This window comes from Ictalurus punctatus, chromosome 9, assembly GCF_001660625.3.
Source record: "Ictalurus punctatus breed USDA103 chromosome 9, Coco_2.0, whole genome shotgun sequence".
Classification (NCBI taxonomy): Eukaryota; Metazoa; Chordata; class Actinopteri; order Siluriformes; family Ictaluridae; genus Ictalurus; species Ictalurus punctatus.
The window spans coordinates 21,238,986-21,265,251 of record NC_030424.2 but is presented as its reverse complement, the minus strand read 5'-3'; the positions used below and the strand labels follow the sequence as shown (position 1 = coordinate 21,265,251).

General features: G+C 38.5%; 1 protein-coding gene across 1 annotated transcript in view; it reads left to right on the top strand.

The window, feature by feature from the left end:
* The first annotated feature begins 61 nt into the window (after nt 1-61).
* The window catches only part of LOC108269484 (unc-79 homolog, NALCN channel complex subunit), a 41,656-nt gene continuing 15,451 nt past the window's right edge, over nt 62-26,266 (top strand). Inside the window, exons 1-29 of the mRNA XM_017475405.3 lie at nt 62-463; nt 2,507-2,627; nt 6,988-7,301; nt 7,967-8,137; nt 8,981-9,076; nt 9,178-9,233; nt 9,317-9,446; nt 10,044-10,108; nt 10,835-10,923; nt 11,307-11,347; nt 11,714-11,742; nt 16,415-16,644; nt 16,947-17,118; nt 17,543-17,773; nt 17,872-18,062; nt 18,899-19,022; nt 19,625-19,765; nt 20,139-20,354; nt 20,451-20,678; nt 20,807-20,939; nt 21,133-21,212; nt 21,303-21,451; nt 21,666-21,823; nt 23,458-23,639; nt 23,839-24,040; nt 24,182-24,361; nt 24,779-24,847; nt 25,260-25,561; nt 25,771-25,953. Coding sequence (XP_017330894.1) covers nt 442-463; nt 2,507-2,627; nt 6,988-7,301; nt 7,967-8,137; nt 8,981-9,076; nt 9,178-9,233; nt 9,317-9,446; nt 10,044-10,108; nt 10,835-10,923; nt 11,307-11,347; nt 11,714-11,742; nt 16,415-16,644; nt 16,947-17,118; nt 17,543-17,773; nt 17,872-18,062; nt 18,899-19,022; nt 19,625-19,765; nt 20,139-20,354; nt 20,451-20,678; nt 20,807-20,939; nt 21,133-21,212; nt 21,303-21,451; nt 21,666-21,823; nt 23,458-23,639; nt 23,839-24,040; nt 24,182-24,361; nt 24,779-24,847; nt 25,260-25,561; nt 25,771-25,953 — 4,305 coding nt within the window. The 5' untranslated portion in view covers nt 62-441. The remainder of the gene's footprint in view (nt 464-2,506; nt 2,628-6,987; nt 7,302-7,966; nt 8,138-8,980; nt 9,077-9,177; nt 9,234-9,316; nt 9,447-10,043; nt 10,109-10,834; nt 10,924-11,306; nt 11,348-11,713; nt 11,743-16,414; nt 16,645-16,946; nt 17,119-17,542; nt 17,774-17,871; nt 18,063-18,898; nt 19,023-19,624; nt 19,766-20,138; nt 20,355-20,450; nt 20,679-20,806; nt 20,940-21,132; nt 21,213-21,302; nt 21,452-21,665; nt 21,824-23,457; nt 23,640-23,838; nt 24,041-24,181; nt 24,362-24,778; nt 24,848-25,259; nt 25,562-25,770; nt 25,954-26,266) is intronic.

Here is a 26,266-nt window from a genome sequence, read left to right as displayed (position 1 = left end):
AACAAACAAACAAAACACTTAAATACATGAAATCCCCCTTACAACGTCATGCTAGCCAGAAATTAATATCATCAATGGAAAATGTTCGACACGGAATAGTCCATTCGCGATACAAAGGTGAGTCGGGTAGACTAACCTACCTTTTGTTGATGTTTACCGCGAATACTAGGAACCCAATATGAACATTCAGGCTACCTCTGAGACAAGGAGACGCGGGGAAACGACAGACTGCCTCGGAGAAGGAGGGAGTAGTCACGCTTATTTCGGTTAGTGAATACCGTTTGGAGATGCTGTGACGATAGTGGTATAACCTGCGCGAGCCGGAGCGCGAGGGGGGCTCCGCTCACTTTTTCAACACTGAGGGGGGAAAGACAGCAAACACCGCAGGGTTAAATCACATCTCCACTGTGACTCCTCTATGATTCTCACCGAGGTTTCAGCATGTCTACGAAAGCAGAACAGTGTAAGTACATTTGGCACACGTTTGTGTTTTATTTCACGCCGACGTGATGGTCATAGTTGAATATAAGATGTGTTGAACGTAGCTGCCCTTCGAGATGAGAGAGAGACCCTCAGAGAGACAGAGAGAGACAGAGAGAGAGACACGTTGCTAAGGCGCAGCAGGCTGCAACACGTCCTCCAGGCTGCAGGACATGATGAAGGAGGAGATGTTTTCTGTGTAGGTGTATTGTAAACGAAGGAAGAATCAAGTGATGGCTTATGAATTAAACGTGAAAGGTTTGGGCAAGACATGGCTTTTCTCAAGGTTCTCAAGGTCGAGCTGGAAAATGGTCTTCCAGATCTGACTGGTAGAAAGCTTCATGTGATCCTTCTGCATGTTGTGGAGAAGAGGTCTATAGACTAGGTTGTTTTTTTTTTTTCTTTATTAGTAATAATGTATCAAAACGAACAGGTGTAGCACAATTGGATATTAAGGCACATCAGCAAAAATTAAGAAGTAATTGTAAATAAAATGTAAACACTATAAAATCAAACATAAGCTTTATCCAAACCATGGACATCTCTCTCTCTCTCTCTCTCTCTCTCTCTCTCTCTCTCTCTCTCTCTCACTCACTGTCTCTTTCTTATGGGTTCGTATGCTACAGTATGTTTTGATCGATACCATGATCTGTGAACAGCGTGACCATGAGTGTTAGGAGAAGATTGCAATTAATACACCTGAGTATGACTCATAGGAACAGTGGAAATGCAGCAACTATCTACGGGTCACTTCTGACATGACTGGCCACACACTAAAGGTTAGATAGATGCTCAGGGCAAGCTGAACGTTACAACAAGATCAAGAACATTAAAAAACAAACAAAAAAAAAAAAACACTTAGACGGCTAATTTATTAAATGTTCACTGGGATAGGATTTGGCTTACCAAGAAGTGTCATTTGTTTGGGTTGAAATTGTGCCATAAAATAAATAATTTGTGTTGGTTTGCATTTCAAGATATTACAATAGCTATATTTCATGCAGAGTGCATTAAAGTCATTTCAACTTAAAAGCAGATTAAATAAGAATATATAACCCAAGTATTGTTACTCAATTGTTGGAGGGTTTTTTTTTTTGACACGTTCAGTTCATCCATTGAATTACATTGATGAATAATGCCATACTATCATAAAGTTAAAACACAGGAGGTCTCAGGAGTGCATCTGTTTAATTCTCGCTAATTTCCTGACCAATGATTTGTTTTTAAGACCATTAAAACCTTAATATTTTGCCATTTTGGCCTTGTCCCATTTTTTTGCCCAGGACTGTAGACTTTATAGAAGGGGATGAAACAGAAGGAAGGCCCGAAGTCTTGCATTTCCCTCACAAAAGCACTTGTTAATCCCTGGTGAACCGGAATAAACAGTCAGAATTTAGCTAGTGTTTAAAGGTGCATTCAGCGATTTTTAAACTGGAATTAATTTTGTGATATGTGTAATACATTCTCCTGTTCTGACAGCTTGAGATATAAACCTCTGGTCTCTGTTGTGTCGCAGACTGTTAAAGAGAGTAAAAAACACATTATGTGGAGCACTAACGTTGAACCAATTAGGGCAAGAAGGTGTCTCTACTTTCCCAAACTTCAGAAAACATCCCTCCTGCACTAGCATTCAGATGCTCTTCACTGTGCATGTGTTTCTGTGGGCTTAACATTGGTTGTATTTGTTTGAAATTTGAGTTTAACAAACCTAGCTTTGGTTAACGTCTGCCAAAATCGTTGACTATACCTTTTTTGTGTTTGTCTCCTATTTTCTGTGTCTAACATGAATGTCATATACACTTTGAAGTTCTGTGGCTTTTGAATGGCTTCTGGGAATAAATAAGCTGCCTTGACAATCTCAATATTTTTTGTCCATCCCTGTATGTGTGTGTCCAGTCATGGTGTACAGTACAGTTAAAACAGCAGATTTGGCTGATCTATAGGCCAACTTATGTTCTTTAATCCTCAGTGAAGGCACCCAGGCCTTGCTTGCTGTTGATTATGTATCACTTTGCTCTTTGTTTAGTTGCCTCTAAGATTCGATACTTGCAAGAGTATCACAACCGTGTGCTACACAATATTTACCCTGTGCCATCTGGGACAGACATTGCAAACACACTGAAATACTTTTCTCAAACCCTGCTCAGGTAAGTGTACTACGCTTGGACCAACAGGTGAAGTAAAGATACACACTACATGTGAGTTTTAGTGTTCAGCTTTAAGTAGTTTTAGGTTATTTAGGCACAATTAGTATCTTTAGTGTCTTATTATTTGTAGTGTAGTGTAGACACTATAGTGGCAATGGTACAGTACAGATCGCTAGTGCTGTATGTTTTGAATTCTGCCTGCTTCTCTGTTCCAAAATAGTCAAAATTATGGTGTTTTTTTTGCATTTGGCTTGCTCCATACTCTCTCTGTGATCCATAAAAAAAAAAAAAACATTTCAACCTTAACTATACAACATCAAGGGAATTAAAAAGATCTTTCAGTACTTAAATGTATTTATACCACACTGCTGTTAAATGTTTGATTTTGATTAGTCTGAAGCTGTTGATTAATTCTCTGACAGCACAGCTCTGTCAATATTTCAAGGTTTATGTTAGGGATGGGCGATATGGACTTAAAAATATATCATGATATTTTCAGGCATTTATTGCGATAACAATATCAGTGACGATATAAATATAGTACCATGCACCACTGTTTTTGGCTACAAGTGATAGCTGCTTGCAGTCTTGAGAGCCTCAGAAACACAAACATTGATCTAAAAGTAAAACTGATTTTCTGTAACCAAACCAGTTCCAGATTATAGAGGTAGCTCTTCATTTAGCGATGAACTCCTCTTCAGCTTCACGTCCACCTTCCACCATGCTTGTTTTCGCTCTGCACGTGAGCTGCGAACGGGTCGCAGACCGTCGCATACAGAAATACGTCATCAACTAGGCTTTATCGTTATTATCGCGAGAAGACTAATTCTTATTGTGGGGAGAATGTCTACCGGTATATCGCAAACGATAAGATATCGCCCATCCCTCGTTTATATTAGTGCATTTGTTCTAATATTTAATTTATTCTAAAGTAACAACTTACACAGGGACTTGGTGGACGTTCCACATAAAATGATTAATGTTTAACTGTTGATCTCGTGAAGCTTCCTCTGAGGAGTTGTTTATTTAGCGTTTTTGGGAGGTGCCTGCAGTGTCAGCACTGTAACAGAAAGAGGTAAAGCTGTAACTTTAAGTTTTCCGACATGGGGAAGTCTTCAGGGAAGAGGGATTTGTGGGATTTGAAGGATTCCAGTTATGTCTTATTAACTTTAAGAGGTAAAACATATATGTAATTATAAATGGATGTGGTGTCTTTCTTAATATTTATTTCATATTAACTGCAATCATTGGCAAATTGATGTGGTATAAGAGGAATTTAAGAGAATTTGCTGTTATTGGAAAATAATTCATCACATCACCCTGTCATTCAGTGCGTTTACATGGACAACAATAATCCACTATTAACCCGATTAAGGCAATACTCTGATTAAGAAACTACCATGTAAAAGCAATTTTTAATTACCTTAATCCGATTAAGGTCATACTCGAAGTAAACACAAATCGAATTAAGATGTGTGGAGTACTCCTGTTTTTGTCGCATTATCGACGTGTATTACAGACATGTAAACACCTTAATCACACTATTAACGTTCTGTGAGAGTTTTCACCACATTTTGCGTCAGGACATGATCACACACGGCAGTGCTCAACCGTTTTACGGCAAACAAGAGAGCACGGCTGTGTCCCAAACCGCGTACTTGCCTACTATAGGCCTGTAGTAGGAGAAATACATGTATCTTGGCTACTATATAGACGGTAAGTACGCGGTTTGGGACGCAGCCCACGGCTTCAGGCAGTTGTCTATTTGCATGTACAGCATGACAAATAATAAACTGCACTTGAAGCGTTTGTAAAAATATTTAATAAAAACACCCAAAACTGTATTCAGTACCATAACGAAGACGAACTGTATGTTGATGCGTGAAATTCTGGAGGGACGTCGGACGGTGTGTTGCGGTGACTTAATGACGTGTGCCGTTAATCGAACGATGTTCTATAACATGTAAAACAGGAACATGAAAGGAGTATTCTAAAATCGACTCATGTAAACACCTTAATCACAATATTGTCTTATTCAGAATAAGGTCAATAATTAGATTACTGCTGTCCATGTAAACGTGGTCATGGACACATTGACACAGTGTCACATTGTCATTTTCCTGCAACAGCACGCCCCATTGTGTTTTATTGCTTACTGAATAGAGCATGATCTAGTAGCCTTGCACATAAGATAAACATTATCTATTTCATAAATAGTTCAAAATTAGTTTCAGCATTTTTTGCAGAAATGCCTAATATAAATGTAGGTTACACGAAGGACAGCAGTGATAACAACCTGTATATGTAAGGGCCATAACTCATTTTCCAAAAAGTAAAAAGGTAAGCAGTTTAAAATACTTTTTATGCTTATGTTTTTTCAGACACCTGTTTTACGGAGAGCCCGAGGTAAAAAAGATGAGCAGTGAAGCTTGAGAGCAGGATGGCAGGGACGCAGCATATGTCACAGTCTTAGAGAGAGAGAGGCAGACAGAGAGAGGATCGAGCAGCCAAATGGATAGTTGATACACGGCCACAGTAATGTTTCAGCAGGACTGCTGCAGGGGGCTAATGACACGTAACTGAAAAGGGCAGGAAGTCTTGTGGGAAAGTTTATGCTGTCTGAGTAAGGGACCAAAAAAGCTAGTAAATTCTCATTTGATCTGGCACATAAGTAGCAGTCGAGATCAAGCTATTTGAATGAGTGAGACAAATTTACACTTACTGTCATGATTATTATTTAGGTTATATGGCTAAATTTATATTATATTATATTATTTATAAAATTATTTATATCAATTAAAACATCACTAATCATACAATATGTCATTGTTTATATAAGACAGAATTCTTTAATTGCTTGCTTGTCCATAGAGTCTTGAATTACACATGTTTGGACATGCAGAATAGCATCAGTGTGCATGTCTGTGTGTGTGTGTGTGTGTGTGTGTGTGTGTGTGTGTGTGTGTGTGTGTGTGTGTGTGTGTATGTGTGTGACTGATTGTGTTTTGTGCATTTACTGTTTGAGGAAAATATACTGATCATAAACATAAATTATTAGTTAAAAGTTTAGTTAGGACTTAAAATTATACTCTTTATGATTCCGTTTATTCTGTTGTAATTAATATATGTATTGTCTATTATGCATTTGTAAAAAAGGATGCATATAAAAACAGCAGAGCTGAAATCTTATAGAGTATAATTTTATGCTATTCTGTTTTGTGTATTAGCATCACTGTTAACATGTAATAGAAATGTTGAACTGAATTCTACCAATGACATGCATATGTTTATAGAGAAATGTTTATAGAGTTTGCAGTTTGACCAATGACACATCACACTGTTTTTATGTAATGTGCATCAAAAGACAAAATGTTTTCTCTTCCCAACGCTCTCAAGCCCATCATAGTCCAATGAAATTTTGCTGCCATTTTCCTCCAGAGAATTAGGGAAAAATACTTCCAGGAGACAGCAAACACAAACGTCCATCCCCCATTAGTCCACAAGCATAATGCTACCAGCCATCCCGTTTGAAGCAACCTTATTCCTTTTCCATTACAGTTTCTTCCCTAACTGTAGACTAGCTACATTTATTTTAGAACTGAAATCCATATGCCTGTTGGATCTCATTAGTTCTCTTCCCCAATGATACTGAACAAGTATCATAATGTACTTACATACTGACATTATTTTTTATGATGCAATAAACATGTGTTGTGACCAGGGAACTTTTAGTCTAACCTCACATACATGTTTATTACTGGCTGAAGCATGTTTCAGAAGTGTCATCTCTGTATTGTGCCCGAACCAATTTGAAATTGCTCTCATCTTTGACAGCCCCTGCCATTCTTTCTTTTTTGTTTCTTGAACAAAGCATGGTTATTTGGCCTCCTAAATGATTTGACCTGCACGGCTGCCCCGCAATTGATTTAATCAGAGGGGTCAGTGTTGCTTTAACGCTTTTCCTCTGGAGACGTACGGGGCTGCCACTGAAAACATGCCATTTTTTTTTTTTTTTTATATTTTTGCTCCTTGTCACCAGATACGCATGAGATGCAGTGATCATTGCAGTTCTTTGCAAGCTTCTGTTGGCACCTTTTTGTTTTTCAATAAAATAAAAAACAATAATTTTAAGGAAGTAATGCCACTTTCATAAGTCAAAAATAATTTTAAAAAATCAAAAAGAAAAAACAGACATGCTCAGTGATGTAAGAGTGGAGACACTGCATCCTATGTGGGGTTTATCTGGGTTTGGTTCTTTTCTACTTACACTGTCTCTGTAGAGCCATTTCAATGTAATGTGCTGTTTCTTTGTGTCTTTGTTGTCTCTTTTTTTCCCCTGTTCCCCTCTCCCCCGGAGCAGCATCCTGTCCCGTACAGGCAGGAAGGAGAGCCAGGAAGCTTCCAATTTGGCCGTGCCCATGACCATGTGTCTTTTTCCTGTGCCATTCCCACTCACCCCATCTCTAAGACCACAAGTCAGTTCCATCAACCCTACAGTTACTCGCTCCCTCCTTTACAGCGTTCTGCGGGACGCCCCGGCCGACCGGGGGGGGGCCGCCCAGCAGAGTCGGGACGCTCAGCTCTCAGAGTACCCCTCTCTGGACTATCAGGGGCTTTATGCCACCCTCGTCACCTTGCTTGACCTGGTGCCCCTGCTGCAGCATGGTCAGCACGGTGAGTGATCAGTAGTCAGGGTGTTCAACACCCTAACATGTCATTCAGTCCAGTGAAACAAAAAAAGTGAAGCACCAAAGTTATATACTTTTGATATGCTTGTATAAACATATACGGTATATCAAAACTGTATTATATTTTGGTCAATAAATATTGAAAATGTTTTAGATTCACAACAATTAAAGAATCGCCAACGTGATAGCTATGACTTACTGAACTTATGCACTCAATATATGGAGGTAGCCATTTTTGTGCTTGTGACCTGCTCTAGTGTCTTTGCCAGCATATTGGTTCTTTGTATGGAATGAAAAGTTTATCAAACGTTAGAGCCCAAGTGCTCTACCCCCCGCTGAAGATAAGCTGTCTATCTATGGTGGTTTTTACTGAGCAAAGAATCATCCATGCTTTCTAAGTCAATCATTAAAATAGTAAAGTTTCCTTTTCTTTATGCCTTGAATTTCAGTGATTTGCTGACTGTCATGTGTCATACCCACACATACAATACTATTTCTACCAGTATTGTTTTATACAAGCAATGAAAATAATTTCATACAACCTTTAGCATTACCGGAAATTGTGTGAATCTAAATCCACATGTAGAGCAGGAGCCTGTTACAATAGTTTCTCTTTTTGTCTCTTTACTTTTTTCCTCTTCCCCTCATCAGATCTGGGGCAGGCCATATTTTACACGACAACTTGCCTTCTACCTTTTCTCAGCGATGATATTCTCAGCACTTTGCCCTATACTATGATCTCCACCTTAGCCACCTTCCCTGCCTTCCTACATAAAGACATCATAGAATACCTGAGCACGTCCTTCCTCCCTATGGCTATATGTGAGTATTATGCTGTTATTATTTATAGTACTGCTACTATTACTACTACTACCACTACTACTACTACTACTACTAATAATAATAATAATAATAATAATAATTATTATTATTATTATTATTATTATGTAGTGTTTCATTTAACTGTATTTAAGCTACAGAGTTTAAATGGCCGCTGTCTTTTCTATGAGTGTATAGAGCATATAATACGTAGTCATATACATCTTGTTTTTTTTTGGGCTTGCAAAGAAAAAAGACCATCTTCAATAGCATAGATATCACATATAGTGCCAAGTAAAATAGAACACTCTGTCCCAAAGATCAACATGATGTTCTCACAGCTTGAATTCCCAGGATACTGGTGACAGTGAGAGGAACTGTACACATCTGTTTTTTATCTGAAATGATTTTCATGGGAGGTGACAAAAAGCTATAGACATTATTCAGTCTTGCAATCTTGCAATAGTTTTTCATTTGTCCTTACAGTATTATTATTATTTTTTGGCAATTCTTTTCATAAAGGTTGCATTGAGTGACCATGTACTTTATTATTATTAGACCATAAGTAACACTAACAAAGTGACTACAGTACAAATTTGTGCTAATTTATGTGGACTTACGTTTAATCATATATTGCGTAACCATTGAATGCAGACATATTTTGTTAACAATTAAATATCAATTTAATTACTTATTAGTTACTTATATGGTTACATATTTTTTGATTTGTTGAAGTTCATGGCTTCTTAATGTTAACTCATGCAGTAAATATTATCAGCTAAGGAAACCTTAATGTAAACATTACCATTTGTTTTTTACAAACTAATGCCTTTTGATTTTTTAAAGTGGGTTCAACTCGGAGAGAAGGAGGGGTCCCTACGTACGTCAATCTATCTGCTTCCTCTATGCTAATGATTGCTATGCAGTATACCTCAAACCCAGGTAGATATTTTTATGTGTTCCAGTGTTCTGGAGAATTTAATCATTGAATAATAACAAGAAAATAAACATTAGCTGATCAGCTGTTGTTATGCTGATGTTAGTGTACCACTGCCAGCTTTTGGAGTGCCTGATGAAGTATAAGCAGGAAGTGTGGAAGGTAGTGTTTTTAGATCCTATTATCTTTTGAGAATATTTCCATGTTGGGCATTGTCTCTCAAAATGATTCTTGTACTGTTTTAGGACCTTCTGTATGTAATATCGTATGGACCATCCCAAGTAAAGCCTCCTGCTGTTCAAATGCTCTTCCATTACTGGCCTAATCTCAAGCCTCCAGGTGCAATTAGTGAGTACAGGGGGCTCCAGTACACAGGTAAGTCAGTATTGTTGGTCCATTAAGTTCTGCTTATATATACACTCACAGGTTTGTACACACCTCATTGAACGTATGCTTTTCATGATCTAATGACTTGTGCTAAAATTTGTTTCTAAGACAAAATTAAAAGTTGTATGACATTATTTCCAAAATATCTTTTTTAATGGAAATTTATTAAGCATTTTTTATGTAGTAAAAGCATCCCACAAGTGCATAGGATATGTGGATTTTTTTTGTTTTTTCAAGACTTCTGGGAAAAAGCATCTCTTATAGAGCTAGTGAAGATAATTTGTGTGAAGCTGTCATTAACATTTTGGTCACTACATACTGCTGCGATAAGTGTTATTTCATAGCTACGATGTCTTCAATGTGTTTCTAAAATGTGTAAATTATTAAAAACAGAGAAAACAGAGAAAAAATGAGTAGATGAGGACAAACACTTGACTGGCACTCTAAGAGCTTTAAATCACCAAAATATCTGATTTCATGCTGTTTTTCATATTCTTTTTTTTGCTAGTTATTGCTGATAATCACTCTATTAATATGTAAAATGTTCTTTTCTTTCTCCTTTGCTCTTCTCCCCCACTTCTGCAGCTTGGAATCCCCTTCACTGCCAACATATTGAGTGTCAGAATTCAATTAATAAGCCTGCAGTGAAGGTACAGTACAAACTGGTTTACTAAAGTTGATCTCATTTCAGTATATATGTATTTATATGCATCTAGTTTCTTTCAGTTGCATTTTCCACTATATAAGGTATATATAGTAAGATGCTCACACCTTTATAATACACATGCACACACACACACACACACACACACCCGCACACGTCCCTGATAATGTCTGTAGCCATTTGTCCTTCTTCGTCAGTATTGACTCAGCTTGCACACTGAAATGAGAATGAAACAGTAATAGACATGTCCTGCATTTCAATTACTGCGGTCCTGAGAGGGGGCAGTGCGTTCTGGGCTGGAGGTGTGGGAGATTAATTGGAAGAGATGACCCGGTGCTGCTAGCGGATGGGGTGATTGCATGAGTAGAAGAGCGCTGTAAATTACTGGCCATTGTATTAAGAGCTGCAGCCCAACTACTGACCCTTGTCATTAAACAGAATAAGTACTTCAGGGCTTTAATATGGCAATGAATTTATTCCAACATATTGTAGCGTGTGTGTGCTTGTGACATTTAAATCTCAAATGATTCCGACAATGTCAACAAATCCTACCTTTAGGTGCATATCTGAAGATAAGTTACATGGTAGACAGCCAATGTGCATCTTACTAATGGCCTTTTCCTATTGCTAATATTGTCTAATTTGTATGACAGTTACTGTGATAATGTGAGCCTGGAGTCCAGTAACATGTCTGTTGTATTTTTCCATTCAGATGTGCATCGACCCGACTCTCTCGGTTGCTCTGGGAGACAAGCCTCCTCCTCTGTATATCTGTGAAGAATGTAGTCAGAGGATTGCAGGGTAGGCTTTATTTATTAGGTACACTCTAGTTACACAGTGGTCTGTGAATGAGTGTCTGACCAGTCGTGGTGTTTGCTCACATGAGTAGTTACCATGGTTATATTATCCCCTCTTTGCCAAGAGTCTGTAACATTATCATTGTTAATTAAACAGCTGTGGGTTTTGCCCTGTTCATTAATCTTGCTTTTCATTTGCCGTCATCATGTAAATTACCTGTAGCATTGTGCAAAGAGATGTTGAAAGAGAAAAGAAATTGAGTCAGAGTAAGCAGGGTTGGTAGAGTGCTACCAGTTGTCAATGTTAGTGTTTCAACCTATCTTGTATGAGGTATGAATGTTTCATGTGTGTACTGGTGCTATTTTTCTTATGTTTTGCATCTGTAGAGACCATGCAGAGTGGCTGGTTGATGTGCTCTTACCTCAAGGTCAGCATTACTATTCATCTTGTAGCTATTTTATGTTGAATAATAACACACCCAACACATGGACACACTCATAGGCACAGTCAAACCACACACAGAAATTCTGGTTACAATGAATAATTTAACCTTGCAAGTGAGGTGATAAACTATAAAACTACATTTATTTATGAACCTCCTGCTCATTTTTCTATATAAATATTCCAAATGTAAAGCTTTCACCAGACAGTCAAGTATGGAACACATCTGGATTGAGCTATGGTGGACCAACATAAATCATTCCACATATTCAGGATGTGCTAGCACAAATTTCTACTTTGGGAGAGGAGTGACATTTGAATAACAATATCCTATATTGTTTCACTCAAACAGCTGAAATATCTGCAATATGTCAGAAGAAGGTAAGAGCTTCAAAAATAGTATTTGGTTTCTGTTCTTGTGTTGTATTTGGGGGAATGTAGTCATGTCCTTGGGACATTATGGGATGACTTTCAGCATGGAAATGGGCCATTTATTGTGCAGAGGTCTGTTATTCCAAATAGAATTATAACATTTTGTTTTATATTTGCCTTTTCACTTACAGTCATTTTAAAAAATAAGTACACCCCATGGAAATGGTTGGCTTTCTTGACATATTTGGACAAGCAAACATTTGATCCTCTTTGAAACACTGCCTATTAATAAATGTCAAATGACACATAAAATTGACATTTTGACATTGACATAACAATTGACATAACAAAAAACAGATCGGTCACATGGAAAAAGTAAGTACACCTCTACATTTATCACACCTTCAAATCCATAAAATTAGTATCAGGTGTTCATAATTGGGTGTCAGTAATTAGAACCTGCTTAGGGAGTACAGGTGGAAGCTGTCTTATTTATACCCCTCTCATATCTAGAGTCTGGTGTTCCCTTTCTTATTGAGGTGTGTGATGTCATCATGCCAAGATCTAAAGAGGTCTATAAGCCCTTCAGAAAAAGGTTGTGGATGCCTGTGAGTCTGGCAAGGGATTTAAAAAGATATCCAAATTATTTGAAATACATCATTCCATTGTAACGTATATCATCTACAAATGGCAAAGATTTCAAACAACTGGCAATTTGCTAGGACTGGCTGTGCCGGCAAATTCAACCCAAGAGCAGACTGTCTGATAATAAGTCTCCAAGAACCCCAAAATTGCATTACAGGATCTGCTAGTAAGTCTAGAAATTGTTGGTGTCAAAGTGCATTCTTCTATAATCAGAAAGAGATTGTACAAATTTGACCTGCATGCGAGGCGTGTCAGGAAAAAGACTTTGCAAGACTCAACTATGAATTCTGCATCATATCAAAGAGTGCTTGAAGATAATGTGAGGACATCTGTTCGAAAGGTGAAGCTGAACTGAAAGTGAACCGTTCAACAGGATAATGATCCTAAGCACATGATCAAATCCACCAAGGAATGGATCAAAAAGAAGAAATGAAGGGTTATGGAATGGCCTAGTCAAAGCCTGGATTTGAATCCCATTGAAATGTTGGGGGGGATTTGAGATGGGCAGTACATGCAAGAGAACCCTCAAACATCTTACAATTATGCAAAACGTCAACAAGAAGTTATTTCTGCTAAAGGGGGCAATACTAGCTTCTGAGGCCAAGGGTGTACTTACTTTTTTCACAGAAGAATATCACATCTATTGATATTTCTGTAGAATAAATGATTGAAAAAAGCTAATTTTCTTTTTGGTTTTGTTCAAGTATATCAACTTTATTAATAGGCACTATTTACTAGGAGGATCAAATGTTCGCTTGTCCAAATATGTCCCAAAAAAAATAAAAATAAATTCCAACAATTTCCATGGGGTATACTTTTTTTTTTTAACATGACTGTGTGTACTTTTAAACAGAATGTACCCTGACTTGACAATTATATTCAAGTTACACATGCTGTATTTAGACTGGCTCTCATTGTGTCTGTGACTTTTCTTGTGTCTTGCATGGTGGTTGCCATGGCAGTCCGGATCTCATCTGTAACAGATATAATCAGCTCACATTCTTACATCTGCATGCATGTTGCTGCCTCTCGTGAAATCTAATATGCTGCATCAGCCTGTGGATCTGTAGCAACGTTACATTTAAATGGTTGAACAATAACATCTAAATGCTACTGTTCAATCATTTTAGATAGTAAAGTCATTAAAACCGAATATACCCTACTAGTGTGAATTGAATCCCTTAAACTCTTATAATTATTGTGTTATTATTCATTTATTCGTTTTAAAGCATAATATTCAGTAACTTCTTACTGAATTATTCAGTAAGTACAATAATTCTGACAACTCCTTGAGGCTCAAATATATTAATGCTAATTCAATGCTGGTGATTTTACAGTACATTTATCAAATCATGATGGAATTGTATGAAAGTATATATGATATAGTCTATGTATTGTCATCGTCAGATTCTGTTGATTAAAAGTTTACGTCTTAACACATTAAGCCCTTGAAAAATTCATTCATAGTCTTTTCAAAACTGTCCCTGTTGACATACAACATGCTATTCTTGTTCATAATGGAACTAGAAGGCCATGGAGATGTGTGTCCTGGAAAACCTCCTTGCTGTGTTTTCACAGTGAGCCAGCAAGCAGTGGGTGTTAATCTCAGGTACACTGCCTGAAACAGTCACACAGCGTTTTCATATGAGGCAGCTGTCCTGAAGCTTACAGTGCTTTGCTTATTTTTAATCCACAATCTTTTAAATAGGCTTTGTCATTATATAATGCAAAATGTTCTTTTGACTATTACGTGTACTGGGCCTGGTATCTCATTTAGATAAGTGTGTTGCTTAGAATTCGTCTCATTTATGCGTACTTGTTTCCCTGGACACATTTGAAGAACCAGAAATAATAATAATAATAACAATAACACCACCACCACCAACAACAACAACATTGCCCTTTATATAAATACCAGTAATCAGAAACAATGTAATTAATAGCTGTCCTTGGCATTAATATACAGTGGTGCTTGAAAGTTTATGAATCCTTTAAAATATACTATATTTCTGCAGAAATATGACCTAAAACATAATAGCATTTTCACACATGTCCTAAAAGTAGATATAGAGAACCCAATTAAACAAATCAGTCCTGTAGCTTGGAGGAATTTTAGCCCATTCCTCAGTACAGAACAGCTTCAACTTTGGGATGTTGGTGGGTTTCCTCACATGAACTGCTTAATTCAGGACTTTGCACAACGTTTCTGTTGGATCAAGGTCAGGACTTTGACTTGGCCATTCCAAAACATTTCCTTTATTCTTCTTTAACCATTCTTTGGTAGAATGACTTGTGTGCTTAGGGTTGTTGTCTTGCTGCATGACCAACTTTCTCTTGTGATTCAGTTCACGGACAGATGTCCTGCTATTTTCCTTTAGAGTTTACTGGTATAATTCAGAATTCATTATTCCATCAATGATGGCAAGTCACCCTGGCCCAGATGCAGCAAAACAGGCCCAAACCATGATACTACCACCAGCCTGTTTCACAGATGGGATAAGGTTCTTATGCTGGAATGCAGTGTTTTCCTTTCTCCAAACATATCAGTTCTCATTTAAACCAAAAATTCTATTTTGGTCTCATCTATCCACAAAACATTTTTCCAATAGCCTTCTGGCTTGTCCATGTGAGCTTTAGCAAACTGCAGAGGGGCAGCAATGTTCTTTTTGGAGAGCAGTGGCTTTTTCCTTGCAACCCTGACATGCACAACATTGTTGTTCAGTGTTCTCCTGATGGTGGACCCATGAATATTAACATTAGCCAATATGAGAGAGGCCTTTAGTTGCTTAGATGTTACTCTGGCTCCTTATGACCTCGCAGACTATTACACGTCTTCCTCTTGGAGTGATCTTTGTTAGTTGGTCTTGAATTTCTTCATTTTGAACACAATTTGTCTGATTTTGGATTGGTGGAGTACAGTCTATTTAGAGATGGTTTTGTAACCTTTTCCAGCCTGATGAGCAGCAACAACTCTTTTTCTGAAGCCCTCAGAAATCACCATTGTTCATGCCATGAAACACGTACACAAACAAGTGTTGTGAAGATCAGACTTTGATAGCTCCCTGTTCTTTAAATAAAACAGGGTGCTCACTCACACCTGATTGTCATCCCATTGATTGAAAACACTTGACTCTAATTTCACCTTCAAATTAAACTGCTAATCCTAGAAGTTCACATACTTTTGCCACTCACAGATATGAAATATTGGATCATTTTCCTCAATAGATAAGTGATCAAGTATAATGTTTTTGTCTCATTTGTTTAATTGGGATCTCTTGGCCTAGTTTTTGGGCTTGTGTGAAAATCTGTTGATGTTTTAGGTCGTATTTATTCAGTTAAATTGAAAATTCTAAAGGGTTCACAAACTTTCAAGCACCACTGTACTATAATGCTGGATTTGGGGTCTCTCTATCTTCCAGAAGCTGGATTTCCTGTGTCCTTACAACAAGAACACATCACATATGCATAATCAATTCAATCCCCAACAGTTGTGCCAACACCTTATTTTTAAGGGTTTCTGCAAGGTAGTTTCCTGCAGTCACTTGCTCTTACCATTCGTACTGCTATTACTGTTCTGCTGTGACAGATGGAACCAGTAAAGGAGCATATCAGAATAATATAATAGTTAATACTAATAATACAGTACTTATAATACTTACTTTTGATATAACATAATAACACTGTATATCAGCAGTGCACCTATTAGGGAAGGATCAGCTTAATCCTGTCCTAACCTTGACCATGCTTTGTATTTTTAGCAAATTGAGACACTGTGAGTACACATCTCCCTGTATTCCTTGGGTCCATGCATGTACATTGCTTATAAATAACTGTGTTTCTGTTATGCGACATGGACGGGTGTTATTGATTTCTCCTCCTCTTGCCACCTCCTTCTGTTTCCTTCTCCCTCTGTCTCTGCCTGTCTTTGATTTACTTTCTCTCTCTCTCTCTCTCTCTCTCTCTCTCTCTCTCTCTCTCTCTCTCTCTCTCTCTTTCTCTTTCTCTTTTTCTCTCACTCGCTGTTTCTGGCCAACAGAACTGCAGCTCTCATGTGAGGCGGGCTGTTGTCACCTGCTTCTCAGCCGGCTGCTGTGGTCGGCATGGCAACCGGCCCGTGCGCTACTGCAAGCGTTGCCATGTCAACCACCACAGCAGTGAGGTGGGTGCTTCAGCAGAGACTCATCTGTACCAGACATCTCCTCCCCCAATCAACACGCGTGAGTGTGGAGCCGAGGAGCTCGTCTGCACTGTGGAGTCTGTCATCAGGTACCCACACTGCAATGACCAGCACTGCACATGAAAATGTTTGTTGCATATAGGATTTACACAATAATACACTTTCATGTGACCCAGCATTACTACAGTTTGAAGTAATTCTTTTTAAAAATTTCAATATCAATTTATTTATCGGTTCTAACACAGCAATGAGGGGTAGTTATTGAAGCAGAGAATTTTGTATTATGGGCCAGTAAAAATATTGACATGTTGACAGTATTTTGCTGTATTATTAGCTGTACCATTCATTGTGTCATTAGGTCTTGTCTGTTATTTGTCTCAACTTGTGTTAGCCTGCTGAAAGAGGCAGAGATCCATGCAGAGCAGCGGGAGTTTGAAATGAACCGCCGGCGTCAGATGGGCCTCTCCACCTCCCACCATTCTCTGGACAACCTGGAATTTGACAACAAAGAGGATGACCAGCATGATCAGAGGCTGCTCAGTCAGTTTGGCATCTGGCTCTTGGTAAGTAGTATATGTGTTTTCCACATAGAATCCAACAGAAAAAACACACACACACACACATACTCACACACACATCAACATATCCATAATATGTGTGTGTTTTTTCTGTTGGATTCTATGTGAAAAAAATCATATATATTAATTAGGTTTCAGACTGAAAAAATTATTTCTTTGTATAATAATACCATCATTACCACTACTACTTCACTAAGGCTATAACTACTGATGACCAAAATACTAGACTTCTAAATACCACAACCATATCTTCACTATTTCCTTTACTAAAGCAGTCACGTGACAAATACCATAATAATACAGCTAATACACTACTACAACTGTACTAACAAATTACAAACAAGTTCATAGTTGTAACCTCCATTTTCATTCACCTCTCCATCCTTCCATTCCCTTAATTCTGCTCCAGGTGAGCCTGTGTACTCCTAGTGAGAACACGCCCACCGAGAGCCTTGCCCGTCTGGTTAGCATGGTCTTCCAGTGGTTCCACTCCACTGCCTACATGATGGACGATGAAGTGGGCAGTCTAGTGGAGAAGCTCAAGCCGCAGTTTGTAACAAAGTGGCTCAAGACTGTCTGTGATGTGCGTTTTGATGTCATGGTCATGTGCCTGTTGCCCAAGCCAGTGGAATTTGCCAGGGTAAGAAGAGATTCTGACCTTCACATACTAAATTGCTTGTATGGATTTGGGCTCTCTTCAGACTGTATGTGTGTGTGTGTGTGTGTGCGCGCTTACAGGTGGGCGGCTATTGGGATAAATCCTGCAGTACAGTTTCACAGCTGAAGGAGGGCTTGAACCGTATCCTGTGTTTAATCCCGTATAACGTGATCAGTCAGCCACTTTGGGAGTGTTTTATGCCTGAATGGCTGGAGGCCATACGAACTGAAGTGCCAGACAACCAGCTCAAGGAGTTCCGGGAAGTCCTTAGGTATAGCGGTGATTGCCAATATGGATTATTTGGTTTATTAACAATATAACACTCAATATTATTGCATTTTTACAGTTGCAGTTAACCTTTCATCTAAACTGACTTTTGTTAAAAATGGCATTGAACACGTGGTTTGGGCTCTGTTTCAGCAACAAAGCTATCACTGCACATGATCCAAATTACATGATATAAAAATAAGTCAGTCATGCCACATTTCACGTTTTCTTTCTTTCTTTTTTCTCCAAACACACTTTGACCATAAAAGAGCACCAGCAATGTGGTTCAGGGTTGTTGGGAGCTGGGTTATTCCTATGTTGGGCGATGGAACAATTTGAAAACACTCCACAGGATAGAATATGTGGCACAAAGGTGACAATTTCTGTATCGTCTACGTATGAAGTCATCTATTTACAAGTGTGATTAACACGCAGGTGATGTGATGCATGACTTAAAGAAAGCCCAGAGGTGCTCTCACTGATCCTGTCTTGGTTACCATGGCAACATAACCACCAAATAGGTGCCATGACCTTCATCATGAATAACGTTAAATGCGGAAACCCCTTTGGCCCTGTGAAATTTTTTTTCTGTACTGCACAGCCTTATAGAGGTCATTATTAATGAGAAGACAGCAGTTTGTGTGCCTTTAGCTAAGTCTCCTGTCCTCATTTGTCTCCTCTACGAAAAATCCTCTATGAGTTTACGTTGTAGATTAATTAAGTCTCTTCATTTGACCTGATAAGACAAAATTTTTCTTTTATTGCTTTGGCTTTTTTATTGTGAAGCAGGTGTGGCCATAATTTTCCCTCTCACCTCTTTCTCTCTACTTCTTCCTACAGCAAGATGTTTGATATCGAATTATGTCCACTGCCCTTCTCCATGGAGGAGATGTTCGGTTTTATAAGTTGCAGGTTTACTGGATATCCTGCATCTGTACAGGAGCAAGCCTTACTATGGCTACATGTGAGTATATATTTACCTGTATGTGAGAATACTACATATACCCAGAACAGTCATACATAGTCACTCACTGAGATAGGCACAGAAGCAATTCCCTGACCTTGATCCTTTTTTCTTGTCAACTTTAAGAACTAAGTTTGTGCATGCCATGTGTCTATTTTGGGGGAGGATTATGGGAAAAAAAATATAAAGACATGGCACATGCTGAGTATGGATCTGGGTCAGTGGTATCGTGAGACAAACACAGTGAGCCGCAAGCTCCCAGATTTGAGTCTTTGATGTCACATTTTTAGCTACTGTTCCTGGTGCATCCTATGTGCAGTCAGCAGAGAGCCTCATCTTTAGGTCCATCACTGTCATTTCATTTAAGAAGAACATTTGTGCATTTCTACATTTGTAGACATCCATGTCAGAAATTGAAGTGATGTCATCCCTTATGTTGACATTAATTGCCACAGTTTTTAAAAAGTTTTGCATCATGGTGCTTCATTTTTACACCAAACCATTTGTGCACATATTTGTGTGCTTGCACTAAACCTGATGCTTGACATATGTCCTGCAGATAATGTTGTCATAGTGTATATTTTATGACTCAATGTGTGCAGGTGCTGTCCGAGCTGGACATCGTAGTGCCTCTGCAGCTCTTGATTGGCATGTTCTCAGATGGTGTGAACTCAGTAAAGGAGCTGGCTAATCAAAGGAAGACTCGAGGCACAGACCTTACAGGAAATGCTGGGGCTAGAAGGGTATAACTGACATTTATCAACCCGATTGTGTTGTGTATAATCCGAATAACACATTAAATAATAATAATAAAAACAGTAGCAATGTGCAGGTGCTTGTGCAATGTGCAGAGCCTGCTCAGTTAGTGGGTACAATATTAAAGGGAGGCTGGTTGTCATGACAACAAGGCAAAGACTAAATATAGTTTCTTTAAAAAGGCTTGATTATTGGCAAGCAAGTGATACATCCAAACACAACTGGATTACTGAATGGAAATGGGAGTGTAATGGTGTATTTTGAAAGACAACTAAAAGCTCAGCTTAGATGCATAAGATTTTTAAAATAAAGAAGGCCTATATAATTTGCAATGATTTTGATGTGTTTGTCTGTACGTAGGTGAGTGTGGTGTCAGACCCTGGTAGAAGGGGGCATAACAACACCCTTAGTCCTTTTCCCAGTCCGTTCCGAAGCCCATTCCGTAGCCCCTTGCGCTGCAGCCCCTTTAAGAACCTGGGTCATGCCACAGGTAATTGTGCTCTAGACTTGGACTGTGATGATGATGACATGAACCTGGGCTGCTTCATCCTCATGTTTGACCTCATTCTCAAACAGGTGACCAATGTAACAAGACCATAAATGTCACTGCTTTTTACATAATTTAGCTTCTAATGAAATCTAGATTATTCCACTGTTTCCATTTTTGTGTAGATGGAGCTTCAGGATGATGGAGTGACTCTGGGATTGGAAGGCAGTCTGGGAAGAGACATTGTAGGGATCATTAACAGTGTTTTCCAGGCTCCCTGGGGTGGCTCACACACCTGCCAGAAGGACGAGAAGGCTATGGAGTGCAGCCTGTGCCAGTCCAGTATCCTCTGCTACCAACTGGGCTGTGAGCTCCTCCAGAGACTCACACCTCCTGAGGAGATACGCCTGGTGGTTAGATGGAATACACAGAGACACACATAATTATAGAGACACACACAAATGAACATTATAGGAGAAAACATGGAAGTAGTAAAGTAGTATGTAGTAAATAAAGTAGTAATTTTTGCTTTTTCTTACAGGAGCCTGCAGACAGTCTTGAGGAAAGTCTGATTTTTCCCAGGTCTGAACATTGCCTCAAGCCAGAGAATGGCACAGAGGAGGGGGCCAAACAGGACAATCCTGACAACCAGAGTGATTCTCCTGTTAATCAACGTACATGTACATGATGGCTATTAGAAAATTAGATAACATGGAGCAATCAGTAATATTAGATCACAACTAATGTGATGTTTTATGAAGACAGCAACCCTGCTATTCACCCTGAGACTCATTTCACTTGATTCTTAGTCATTTTGAAAAGACCATTATGATTCCATGTTGTATTCATTTTTCCTCTTTACCACAGCTTTAAAGAATAATATTGAAAGGAAATTCTCCTACCAGCAGCTTCCAGCTTCTCTCAGGCTTATTTACACAATACTTCAGGTTAACATCACATTCTTCTCTTTTACACACTGCACTTGAGGCTTTTTATTTACTTTTTGAATTCAGATATGTACTACTTCCCCATTGTAGGAGATGGCTAGGTTTGAGGAGCCAGACATCCTCTACAACATGTTGAACTGTGTTAGGATCCTGTGTCTGCATGGGGAGTGTCTGTATCATGCCCGCAAAGACCACCCTCAGTTTCTGGCCTACGTCCAAGAGAAGATGCTTATTCCCAGGTATAAATTAAGGGCTAGTTAATAGTCTAAGTAGTATTTTACCATGCATGTAATGAGTATTGTGTTTAATCTGTTTCTATAAACATTGTTTTATATAACAGCTATAACCATAAATCCGCACTATGAAAAATAGGAAAATTGCCCATGATAGAGAACAAATATGTGTTCCAGTCATTTTGTATGTGTGTGATACAATATGTGCTCTGGTGCCCAGCCTGTGGTCCATGCTGAAGTCTGAGTTCTGCCAGCTGGCGTCCCTAGTAGTGCCTCAGCTGCTCCATGCTCTCTCACTGTCCTATGGCGCCGACATTTTCTGGAAATTGGTGGACAACAGTTTCAACAGCAAGGACTGGAAGATTCGCTTTGAAGCAGGTCAGACCCATTTGCAAGCTCCTTTCCTGTTGACTGACTTGAAGTAGTGGTGCTGTGTCATTGATCTTAGTATGAAAAAATAAGATCAATATGTCAATGTACTTGAAATAGGTGTGCTTATTGCAAAACCATGTTTGATGTTCCCTTTTTTACAATACTGCATAAGATCACCATTTTACCAATCTATGATTGTGTGTGTGTGCATGTGTGTGTGCGAGCTTATTCACTAGTTGTTGCTATGGTTACCGGGCTGGCTCCAACAGCACTGAAGAATTGTGTGTTTAAAGGGGCCACTTATGATGATTGGCAGAGAGAAGCTATGTCCTTATACAGGAAGTGAGAAGATGTTTGACTCGATCACTACAGAGTGAAAGTATTCTTTAGATAAAATTAATGAAGTTCAAACAGAGTCTACAGCAAAATGCAATCTGCATCATAGTCTACAAATATGTTCCTCAGTGTTATCCTCAGGGGTTGTGTAAGTCAATCATTTCATTCAAGCCAATCAGAGATGTAGAGTACTAAAGGGATAAAGACTTTACTTTTTAAATGTGTGACTGAAATAACTTATGCTTAGATGTGGTGAGGTGTGTTTGGCTGAAGAGGGCCTTCAGCCCCATGGTATCCAAGTTGAGAAAGGTAACTAAAGAATTGGTTAAAGGCAATTATTTCTTGATGAACGGAATCATGTTTGTTACTCAGGTGTGGATAAGACTCCTGTTTGTCTGATAGAGCATCCTATTCACTACATTCACTAGTTTAGGTTGGACTGGTTAGAACCTAAAAAATATATCTTAGGGACTACAGGACCCGCATAATGCACTTTGAAGGAATAGGGAGCAGGGTGCCCTATTCAGACAGAAAGTGATATTAGATACTTTTCATAAGCAGGCATTATTCGGAATTGGATTATGCATGCATAGTGATGAGTTAATACCGAAATCATGTATCGGTACATTAGTATGCAAACCTCAGCAGTCAGGCACTGCTGTTTGACAGTTTGATGTAACACTGAAATATATGTTTTGGACTGTAAATATACTCAAAAAACAATGGAATGCCATTTGAGGCCAATATTAAATATGTCACTATTAATTAATTAATAGTGTCTTCCCTTTAAAGTCCAAGAAACGTTTTTTCCCCCAAAGAGAAGACATTGGAGGAGACAGCCTCTTAATCAGAGATGTTGCTTATATAAAATGATGAATCACCTTGAAGTGAGCTGTAAGCATAGCAGATTAGAGTTTGTTTAGCTTATTCCTTAAACAGTAGGAACTTTATTTTAAAAATGAACACGAATGAAGTAAAAAAATATCTGTAAGACCTTTCAATGTATATAGTATATATCTCACTCCATAATATAATAAGAATTGAAAAAGAATGTACTCTGGTGATTGGATTCAGAAACCAGTAACATATGGCTGACTATAGTGCGCCATCTATTGATGCATTAGATGACATGTAATTCATGTATTGGCTTAATGACTGGGTTTTTTTTTTTATCCTTGTAGCTGAGTGTCTCGATAGCATGTTAGTATTCCACCATATGGTGATATGTTAGAGTAATTACAGGAAAGGGCATTTTATTGAACTAATAACTGTACTGTAAGTACTGTATACGTATGTGTTTACAGTGGAGCGAGTTGCAGTGCTGTGTCGCTTTCTGGACATTGGCTCAGTAACTAAGAGCCACCTGCTGAAGTACTCACTGGCGCATGCTTTCTGCTGCTTTCTGGTCAGTGTTGAGGATGTCAACCCTGCTGTGGCCACCAGAGCCAGGCTACTGCTAGACACCCTTAAACGACCATCACTGCAGGTGCACACACACACACACACACACACACACACACACACACACACACACACACACACACAGTATAATAGTTATCTAACTGAAACCATATAATTATAACCATAACTGAAATAGTGAACATAGCAGACATGTAGTAATGTTAAATAGTATCTATGCTTTGTTCTGTGATATTGTTTTTGAGTGTGTGTTTATTTCCCATCAGGGCCTGTGTCTGTGCATGGACTTCCAGTTTGACACAGTCGTTAGAGACCGTCCCATCATCCTGAGCAAACTGCTTCTGCTGCACTCTCTAAAGCCGGATATCCCTGCACTGAGCTGGGAATTCTTTGTTAATCGTTTTGAGACACTGTCCCTTGAGGCTCAACTACACCTGGACTGCAACAAGGAATTTCCTTTCCCTACCAGTAAGCTTGTCTTATATCTGTGTATACTTAATAACAGCTTCAAGACATTTGCTTGTTGCATAGACACATCTTTGGTCTCACAAGCTGTTTACTAGCTGTGTCCTGTCTAAATAAATCTGATTTCCTCCTTTATAACCTAAGCCATCACTGCAGTGCGGACTAATACAGCCAATCTGAGCGATGCCGCTATGTGGAAGATCAGACGAGCTCGTTTTGCACGGAATCGGCAGAAGAGTGTCCGCTCACTCAGAGACAGCATAAAGGGGACATCCGACTCTAAACGTGCCTTTTCCCTGCCTGAGACATTTTGTGCCAAGCTCCGTGAGTTGTCTCACTTATGTGTCCCTGAACCTGTCTGTCTCTCTTTTTTCTCTTGTACCTTCATCTTTCTGCTTCCTCACTCACCACAATGTTAGAATGTGTTAATAATTTATTACTGTGTCACTTTGTGTGCTTCAACACTACAGCCACTGCACACAACACTTTTGTTCGAGACAAAAAGTTACAGAGTTCCAGAAAAAAGCTCACAGACAAGTAGCCATAAACCATTTTTTAGATAATACAAGTAAAAGTTCTACTGTTAATTATCTTTAATCTGTACGTTTTTTTTTTCAACCAAAACATTTACCCTTCAGAAATAGGCAGTATTTTGATGTAAATGTCTGAATCATTTTTGGAATTGTGGTTGAACAGTGTGCTAACTTGTGTGTAGTTATTTTTCTATGTGTGATCTCTTAGCTCTAAGGCTTACAAGACAAGAGCACTCTGCACCCACACTTGGTGATATGCTTGAGAAAGTCTTGCCAGGTAATTAATTTTGGCAACTAATAGTGGTTTACATTAATAAATTAAAACCATTCTTAATGATGCAGAAATTTGAGACTAATCATTCACAGTTTATTTGTTAAGCAGATAATCAGATCATCACTGTATTGATGTAGGTTGGTTTTTAATAAATTTTGCTTTGCTTACCCACATACCACCTGTTATTTTGAAGATTAAATAAGGTTAAATATTTGCTATAGTAATGGCACATCCCACAGTTCTTACCGGAGACATTTATAGGGATAACCTTAAAATTAAACGAACAGGTTCTTTCATCCACCTCAACCTTTAGATGAATCACTGGGCTAAGTTTGGCACTCATGTCTTATGACTCAGTTTATATCCTGAAGCCCACCAATCAGATGCTGAATATGTAAACCTTCACTTTCTGCAGCCCATCTGCCAAGTCAGAGCTCTCCTCCTGATGATGACTCAGTCATCAAGGACCTCCTCCCAGAGGATACTGGCATAGACCACCAGACTGTTCACCAGCTTATCATGGTGCTGATGAAGTTCATGGCAAAGGATAAGAGCAGTGCAGAGAGTGACATTGGCAGTGCCAAAGCCTTTAATACAGTCAAGAGGCACTTGTATGTATTGCTAGGCTATGATCAGCAGATTGGCTGTTTTATGATTGCACCACAGAAGATGCGTTCCTCCACCTGCTTCAACGCATTTATTGCTGGCATTGCGCAGGTGAGATATTAACTGGATATGTTAATTTATTAACAGCCTTGAAATTAACCAAAAATCAAACGAAAGGCCATTAATGATATTAAGTTATGTTCACAAATCTTCAAATTATTATTATTATTAATAATAATAATAATAATAATAATAATAATATATTCAAATAAATGCAAACATTTAATACTGATATGTATTTGTTTTCATGGTTCTATAAGGTGATGGATTACAACATCGGTTTGGGGAAGCAGATGCTGCCCCTTGTGGTCCAGGTGCTGAAGTACTGCACATGCCCTCAGCTTAGACCCAATTTCCAGGAGGCACCACGTTGCTCACTTTGGGCTCTAAGGCCACACATCAGGCAGATGTGGCTCAAAGCCTTACTTGTCATTCTCTACAAGGTATACAATTTACTTGTCCATCTTTTTTTCTTAGGCACCTTATTTTTTTCAAATACAAATTTTGTTATCGATGTTTATTTTATGACTTCTTCACTATTGACTCAGTACAAAAGCACTTTAACTTCTGAAACATTAGTTTTCCAAGCAATAGTTAAATGTTACAGAAAAATATTTGTCAGTAAAGAAAGCAATATGTTACTTAACGGACCACTTTTCAGACAAAAACATAATGAAGGATGTTGGGTTTTTTTATTATTATATATTAATACTACATTTATACTATATTACTATATATTATTCATCATGAATATGT